An 8,775-nucleotide genomic window follows, 5' to 3' on the forward strand; every position below is an offset into this window, starting at 1 on the left:
TAGGCTGGGGGATGCTTGGAGTTGTAGTGCAACATGTTGGGAAGGCGCCAGGCTGGGGAAGCTATCTGGAGTGGGGTCTAATTGTATCTGCCCTGATCCTTCTGTTTTCTTAAGGCTGGATGTGAAGAGCACTTTTGGCATTTGGGGGCTGAGTCCTGTCTTTGCCCAGAAACATGCTTTTGTGCTGCGAGGATGATGATGCTTGTGGGATTTTCTTGTTCCCTGTTATGAATGGGAGTAATGGAAACCATTTTTTTGGTCTGTTCTTACTGTCCGGAATTACTGTATTGCTAAGATCTGTTGCTTAACTCTGAAAGGCCATAATTGGCAATGGTCTTGTGTCTGTGTTTATAACATACACTTCTCTCTCGTAATTTGTTCTCTGCTCTGTGGCTCATTGGGTTTCAGTTATGGAGTATTTGCTGCTGGGGTGTCAACAGCGTTTGAAAGAGATGCTATTGTTGTTTATTCGGTCAGTCGCTTCCAACTCTTCGTGACTTCATGGACCAGCCCACGCCAGAGCTTCCTGTCGGCCATCGCCACCCCCAGCTCCCCCAAGGTCGAGTCCGTCACCTCCAGAATATCCAAAAAGGGGTAGGATGAAATGAGGCTAGGTACAGGGATGTGGCTGGAACCTAAAATGAGGAATCCTCTTCCAGTTGTCAAGAAAAGCCAGTTTCTTAGCTTCGATACTATCTAGGCAATTAATGGGGAGTTCTGGTGTAAAGAAGATTGCAGTTTGTGATATCAGCTAGTAAGAAATGTCTTCAATGAAGATTACTTGTTTGGTTTCAAACAGCATTTGATGCTTTAGAACTGAGTTTGGGAGCAATTATGAATGTAACTTTGAATGGAATGCACCAGAAGCCTTTTTCAGCATCTAAACTCTAAAAATTTATCTGTTTGTTAAAACATTTATATCCTGCCCATCATATTAGATGATTTCAAAATGAGGTACAACATAGAATCAACACAAGGAATTATAACAGCAACAGATAAAACCTTAAAACAGATGAAGACTTGCTCAAGTTAAACCGCTTAAGATCTGTTTAAATGCTTGGGCAAATAAAAACCATTTTCTCAGGTGTCTAAAAGATTATGTTGGTGCCAGGTGAGGAATGTGAGCAGCAATTGGGGACCTCATGCTGGCTGGGAATTATGGGAGTTGTAGTCCAACACATCTGGAGGGTACCAGTTTGGGGAAGTTTGCCCTAGAAGGAGGGGCACCATGAGAGGCAGCAGGTATTTAATAAAGAACAAAATAGTGACCATTCCCCAAGCCACTGAAAACTGTTCAAGCTTTTCCTAGTTTGATGGTACCTTCTGCCATCCATGGCCATGGATTACCCCCATTAAAATTCTGAGTATATTCCTTCTAGGAGTAATTTGTGATCACTGAGCAGGGGAGAAACATAGTAAGAAGGCCACCTTGAACATGAACTGGGATATGAAGATGGGAGCAGCTTGTACCTCCTTGAATAATTACTGCCCCTTGGGCTAGCCACTGTCTGTTGACGGAATCTTTTTTTTTTTTAAGTTATCAGAGTTTTTTTTAAGTGGGTTTGAAAACCACATAAGCCACCTTGAGCTCCCTCAAGGAAGTGCAGGATAGAAATGAAATAAACACACATTTACTTTCCACATAAAAGTGAATGACCTTCATCGACTTTATAGGACAAAGTAAAGGGGCTACAGTCGGAGATGTGGATGAGACGGGGGCAAAACTTACACTTTTACCTAGATGATGGTCACCTGGTCCGTGACATGAGTTAACTTCTTGTCTCCACCTCTACAGTCTTCCAAAATACAGCCTTATCGGATTGCTCAAATAGATGTTAATATGGCCCATTATTTTATATAGATGAAGAACCTGTGTCAAAGTATGTGTCCTCCACAGAAGAGGAAGGCACACTGCACTATAGAAGCCTGAGGGGATCAAGAAGTGCAGATGGAAACTGGCTGCTGTTTTAAATATATATTACAGGAGGGTGATGACAATGCCTCTAAGGAAAAAGTGAGATAGGTAGACATACTGCTGCTACTGCAACAGGCTATTTTTGCTATAGGCAGGTCTCCTCCAAGCATCTTCGTCTGAAAAATCTTCCTTGGGAGAATGAGAAGTATTTTGCCACCACATTGAACCTGTACCATAGTATGCATTAAGCATAGTTTCTGGAAAATTTAGGTGACTCCTGAATACATGATGAGTCCGAGAGGCTTTGCATCTATCCTGCAGCAGAACAGATCAGTGATATGGGTTTTCCAGAAAAAATTGAATTGGAAAACGTTCTGGAAAAATGTCCAGTGCAAATTTGGTTAATTTCCAAAGGGTCATTTGCATAGGAACCTTTCAGTTTGCATTGGAAAATGTTCTGATGCCCCTGAGCAGGAATGGGCAACTTGTGGTGGCCCAGAAGTTTTGTCTACAACTCCTCTCGCCCCTCACCATTGGCTATGCTGCCTAGAGCTGATGGGAGCTATAGGCCAAAACATTTGAAGGACCAGAAGTTGCCCACCCATGCCCTAGACCAGCCTTCCTCATCCTGATGCCCTCCAGATGTTTTAGACTACATCTCCCATCAGCCCAGCTACCATAGCCAATGGTGAAGGATTGTGGGAGTTGTATTCCAAAGCATGTGGAGGGCACCAGGTTCGGGAAGGCTGCCCTAGAGAGTGCTGTATCTATTTTACTTTTATTTATTAAACAAAGTAAAAAAATACCCCACGTTAATTGTTTGTCCCAATACACCACAAGTGTTTGATCTGAAAGATTTGAGGAAAATAATAAAAGCACACTTAATGTGATTTAAATGTTTTATTATATAGAGTTTTTATATTGGAATGCTTGTAAATATGGAAAGACAATAGCAGGTACTTCCCTTACATTGTTTAAATTTAAGAGAAAAAACAAAGGTACTGAAACCTTGACACCCTGATTAATTTTTGCAATCCAAAGAAATGTGCTTGATATGCTGATAACTACTCGTCTGTTTCAAGAAAGTTCAACTCCCTCCTGCTACGGTTGTTGGAGCACCTCCATTTTAGCTGTCGCTACTCATTGGTTTCATTTCACACAGACATTTATGTATTTCAGTGACATATATGTGTTCTCTCACATGCTTTCTAGTGATAATTACCTGAAAACCATCAGTTATAACTTTGAAACTGTCCAGCTTGCCTAATACTGTATTTGCACTTGGCATCCATTCATTGTTGCCAATGAACTTATGAAATGGAACATTTTCTGTGGAAAAAGCACTGGAAAAAATTCCATTTTGGAAAATTTCCCACCTTAGGTTAGAGACAAATTAGAGGATACATTTCAAAATGGTGTGGCCTCAAGGTGTGGATGAGCCCATATTATTAACATCTTTTTCCTTCTCTCCCTATCTAAGGTCACTATATTTTCCTGAAGAAATCTGCAACACCTGGATCCTTCATGCTATCAGCGTTTGTATAGTCTGTAGCAGTAGAGAGTATATTAGTCTAATGTCGCATGACTTGAGCAATCATACACAAGACTTGGGGTTTATCCATGTCTGCTCTCAGGAGAGTAGCCCAAAGAGATTGCTCAGGGACTTGGTAATTGTTTGAATTAACAGATTGATTGTGTGGAAACCCAAAGGGGCGTACCTTGATTTGAATGAGATGCTTGAGTTTGTGGGTTTCCAGTCTGGCACGAAGAGCATTGGCCATAGCAGTGGGTATCATCAGGGAATTAATGCAAGCTAGCACGTTGTACTTGCAATGTGATATAAAAGGAACAATAAAAATACTGACCTTGTGTATTCTCCAGTGCCTTTGTCCAACATGATGAGTCTGCATAATTAAAGTCCACGGGAGTTTTATCTGATCTCAAATGGCACAAGATCAAATTCTGTCTCAAAGTTATTGGGCTGTCTTCATGGTGCCAAGAATAGCAGGTTCTGATCTTGGATTGGGCTTGAAATGAGAAGGTCGCCTTGCTGTTGAATTTCAAATGTTAATCCCTAAAGAGAGAGTTTTTACTGCTCATTGGTTTATTAGAAGGTCGCAGTGCTCCAGCTTTTTTTCCCCCCAAGGAAGAAATGCTATTTGTACATTAAGATAGCCTGTTATTCAGCTCTTTCTTGGGAAAAGGGTGCCCTGTGGGCTGCTTCTGTAACTCTAGATTTCAGAAACTACTTAAAAGTATACTTTACTGAATATAAGGCACTGCTTTCAAAGTTTGTCCTAACCTGTGAATTCCTTAAAAACAGTGACTGTGCTAGACTTGGAATTGTAAGATCTTGTCATAGTGGTAGATTGGTTTAACCTATTTTATACATGCAGTAATCAAAACCTTATTTTCTAGGGACAGGCCTTCATCCCAGTTCTTCTGTCCTGGAGTGAAGATGGTGAGTGTGGGTGTGGGCACAAGGCCAGGCTGGACAAGAGAATCCACCCCAGGATCCAGGTGAGTTTTATTAGGGATGCTGCTATCGCTCATCAGGAAATGGAATTGTTTCTGTTGTCTCTAGCATTGCCCCTTTATCCTCCGCAGATCTGATGTGGAGACAGATGAGGTTGTCTTGCAAAGGAGGCAGAAGCAGATAGACTATGGGAAAAACACCATTGGTTACCAGCACTTTGTCCAGCAGGTTCCTAAGTGAGCAGTGCTTGTTGGTGATCTCCAAGTTCTTATCTTTACATAGAAGAGGTTTGGAGTCTAATGCTGCGATGGTGGCCGGCAACTCTTCCTCCAACCCCACCCCAAGTTCTTGGCATTTGGTGTGTTCATTTTGGCATGTGCTCTTGAACCTTTGGAAAGGTTCTGTCAATCCCTCCTGTCAGCACCAGCTCCAGGTTTTTTTGGGGTCCTTTGGCAAGACATTTTAAATGAGCCCCCTCCCCCAGTGGGTCTACCACCAGGTCCTCCTCCTTTCCCTCATCAGTGCTATCATCTGCATGCTTGCCAGGCAGAGAGCCAGTGAGCAAGCAAGCAGTGGCATCTACTGATCCTCCGTCTCATCACGACACTTGTATGGGCCAGAGTGAGAAGCAGGTGAACAGGCAGGTTGCAGTGGTGAAGAGGAAGGGCCCTGGTTAGTGGACCCCCTGCTGGAGTGTGGGCCCTCGGCAAGCTCCTGACCATGCTGACCCTTGATGCTGGCTCTGCTTCCAGTGTTCCTGCTTTGGGGAGCCTTCATGTGGTTAATAGTGGGAGAACCTGATAAATGTTCATGCTTTGTTCCAGGGCTGCTCGGCAGTCTGGCGTTCACCCATGTACTCCAAATAAATATAAGAAGTACAGTCGCCGCTCATGGGACATGCAGATCAAGCTGTGGCGACGAGCACTGCATGGCTGGGACCCACCTGGACTGAATGCACATGGACTTGAGAGGGAAGTACCTGCTAGGCTTTTTTTGTTCTTTCTGACCAATTTTGGGGGAGAATATTTTGAGATAAAATAAGAACGCAAACACACATACAGTCAGGGCCAGAGATATTGGAACAAGGATAACTGTTTTGGCAGTTGGCCTCTGCACACCACCACATTGAAGTTGAAAGGAAACACACCCAGATGGGAGCGAAGCCAGGACTTGCAGCTGTAATTCAAGGGGTTTGACAAAAGTGGGGCACTAACCATTCGGGAAGTACAGCCAGTGGCATACACACACACCCATCGTTGGTGGCTCATAAGTAATGGAATGAATGGCTGACAAGCAGCTGCATGGCCAGGTGTGGCCTGTTCCCTGGGCACCCCATGACCAATCAAGCAGATAAAGGGCCTGGAGGTGGTTCTGAGTGTTACATGTGCATTTGGTAGCTGGAACTCCTAACATGAGGTCCAAAGAGGTGTCCATGCGCATGAAGGAGGCCATCATGAGGCTGAGGAAACAAAATAAACCCATCAGAGAGATAGCAAAAACAGTGGGAGTGGCCAACACAACAGTTTGGAACATCCTAAAAAAGAAGGAATTAACTGGCAAGCTCAGCAACAGCAAAAGGCCTGGAAGACCACGGAAGACAACTAAGTGGATGACCACAGAATTTTGCTCATGGTGAAGGGGAACCCTTTCACAACATCTAGCCAGGTCAAGAACACTCTTGCGGAGGTAGGCATGTCATTGTCAACATCTACAGTCAAGAGACAGCTTTATGAATGTAAATACAGAGGCTTCACAACAAGATGCAAACCACTGGTAATGCTCAAGAACAGAAAGGCCAGATTAGCCTTTGCCAGCAAACACCTAAAAAAAGCCTGCCCAGTTCTGGAATAAGATTCGTTGGACTGATGAAACCAAGATTAACTTGTACCAGAATGATGGGAAGAGAAAAGTATGGAGAAGGAAAGGGACAGCTCATGATCCAAAGCATACCACATCATCTGTCAAACATGGTGGAGGCAGTGTTATGGCCTGGGCATGTATAGCTGCCAATGGAACTGGGTCACTGGTGTTTATTGATGACCTGACTGCTGATAAAAGCAGCAGGATAAATTTTGAAGTGTATAGGGCTATACTTTCTGCTCAGATTCAGCCGAATGCTGCCAAACTGATAGGACACCGCTTCATATTGCAGATGGATAATGACCCGAAACATACAGCCAAAGCTACCCAAGAGTTTCTCCAGGCAAAGAAGTGGGATGTTCTTCAATGGCCAAGTCAGTCACCTGATCTCAACCCAATAGAGCATGGTTTTCCCTTACTGAAGACAAGACTGAAGGCAGAAAGACCCACAAACAAGCAGCAGCTGCAGTAAAGGCCTGGCAAAGCATCTCAAGAGAGGAAACTCAGCATTTGGTCATGTCCATGGGTTCCAGACTTCAGGCAGTCATTGACTGCAAAGGATTTTCATCCAGGTATTAAAGGCAATCCTTAAGTTTGAAATGATGTTGGTTTGTTCCATGACGTATGAGCCACCAATGATGGGTGTGTGTGTATGCCACTGGCTGTACTTCCTGAATGGTTAGTGCCCCACTTTTGTCAAACACCTTGAATTACAACTGGAAGTCCTGACTTCACTCCCATCTGGGTGTGTTTCCTTTCAACTTCACTGTGGTGGTGTACAGAGGCCAACTGCCAAAACAGTTATCCTTGTTCCAATATTTCTGGCCCTGACTGTACATGTCCATTTTCCCACCCAAACATTTTACTATGGAGAACTTACCAACGGAATTTTGTATTTAATGGATGCTCGTTTAATCTTGATTCCATATTAGGAACCAACTACCTCTATTGTGCAACATTCATTGTCAGCAGCCTGTTGACCCATTTATAAAGTAATCCTCACACGCTATTCAGGAATTGCAGGCCTAGTCTATATATGCACTCTCCCTGGTATTCCTTATCACCATGGAGACAGAGTTAATTGTCAACAGAGCTGTCGTGCTCCTCAATGAGAGCGTATGCTTCTTGTGCCCGTCAGAGCCTGGGAGTATTTTGTACTGTGTTCACGTGGATACCCAAGGTGAGGTGGTCACATGGAAATGGAAAGGAGGAAGAAATGAAGGCAGGCAATAGAAGTGAAGAAAATATATTTATTTTTCATGTAATTTGAATTACTGCCTGTATTATGGCATCTAGTCAGCTCTTTAGAGAAGAGGGGAAAGCATTTAGCCCTTGTTGTTGAGCTACTATCAGTGATAAAAAGCGAGGCCTTACACTTCTTTTCCAATATGGTATAATAGGGTGGGGGTAGGAAATATGTTTCCTTGGCTTCATACTAGGGCAGACATGGGCAATTTTTTCTGTCAAGGGCTACGTTCCCTTAAGTATAATCTTACGGAGGCTGCATGGGGCCAGAGACAAAAGTGCACCCCCCCCCCCGGTACCCTCCTTCTCTCTCTCTCTTTGAGGCCACCCCTTTCTTTCTTTCTACCCAGCAAGCTGCCGGGGGAGAGACAGAACACGCTTTCCAGAGATTGCTTGCAGAAGCCTTTGGAATTAGGATGATTGCTGCAGGTTGGCCACCTCTGGTCTAGGGTCTCACGTTGTCTAATCCTATCAGTTGCCTGATTCAGTGTGAATGAAGCTGTGGTTTGTTTGCAAGGCAGGAGCTGGTGACCAAAATGAGTCCTCTCTCTGATCTCTCAAATGACTGGATTGGTGCTCAAGAGACCCTGGAGAACATGTGTAAAGGACCTCTGAGAGGACAGGTATTGGGGTTTTATTCAGCTATGCATCGTATAGCTTTATTCTGGAATAATTAAATGACCAGAGGATTTTGGCCTATATAATCAAAACCATAGAATTTTCTTGGTGATCTGTAGAGTCCTAAATTTTCATGAGACATGAGATCCCAAGCATGGAATTGCTGTTATGGAGGGAGGGGAAAATACCTCTCCCCTTTCGCTACAGTTAGTTACTAAGAGAAGTCTTTATTTAGACAACTACTTTCATACTAATTCTTCTGTTGACTTGGTTTGCTGGATTGTCATCTTCTGGTCACTTTTCTCCTCAGCTGCCTCAGAATGCTCCATCTAAGTGGGAGAATTTCCTGGAAGATGTAGAAGACTGTCCATTCTGCTCCTGGCTGTTGCTTTGTCCTGAGACCCCACAGCAGCTGATGCCCTAGAAGAGGCAGTGTCTTAAAAGGGAAAATACGAGCTATCCTTCAAGCTTTTACCCCTGTGATCCACTTGTGTCCCTTTAGCTTGCTATGATATCACAATTTTGTACTGGACTGTTCCCATTTCTATACTTATGTCATGGTTTGCTTTATGCAGTCTTCATTCATACAGCGCACTCCCTATTACCTCTACTTCATCTACTTATTTGAGGAAGCTGTGTCTGTCACATTTCTGTGGTTAAT

General features: G+C 43.7%; 1 protein-coding gene across 1 annotated transcript; it reads left to right on the forward strand.

The window, feature by feature from the left end:
* Positions 1 to 532: 532 nt before the first annotated feature.
* LOC146354659 (oocyte-specific histone RNA stem-loop-binding protein 2-like) lies at positions 533 to 8,621 on the forward strand. Its single transcript, XM_084839498.1, has 7 exons — positions 533 to 594; positions 3,396 to 3,450; positions 4,334 to 4,435; positions 4,523 to 4,627; positions 5,216 to 5,366; positions 8,018 to 8,119; positions 8,425 to 8,621. Exons 2-7 carry the CDS (start codon positions 3,440 to 3,442, stop codon positions 8,536 to 8,538), a joined length of 585 nt encoding a protein of 194 aa, XP_084695624.1. The 5' UTR covers positions 533 to 594; positions 3,396 to 3,439; the 3' UTR covers positions 8,539 to 8,621.
* The last annotated feature ends 154 nt before the right edge of the window (positions 8,622 to 8,775 follow it).

Source organism: Heloderma suspectum, chromosome 2 (assembly GCF_057233095.1).
Source record: "Heloderma suspectum isolate Gila_16-S chromosome 2, 16-S_ref, whole genome shotgun sequence".
NCBI classification, from domain to species: domain Eukaryota; kingdom Metazoa; phylum Chordata; class Lepidosauria; order Squamata; family Helodermatidae; genus Heloderma; species Heloderma suspectum.

Coding starts and splice junctions, on each gene's coding strand:
- LOC146354659 (XM_084839498.1), top strand. Junction 4,436..4,522: donor GAATCCACCCCAGGATCCAG/GTGAGTTTTATT, acceptor TATCCTCCGCAG/ATCTGATGTGGAGACAGATG. Junction 5,367..8,017: donor CACATGGACTTGAGAGGGAA/GTACCTGCTAGG, acceptor TTTGCAAGGCAG/GAGCTGGTGACCAAAATGAG.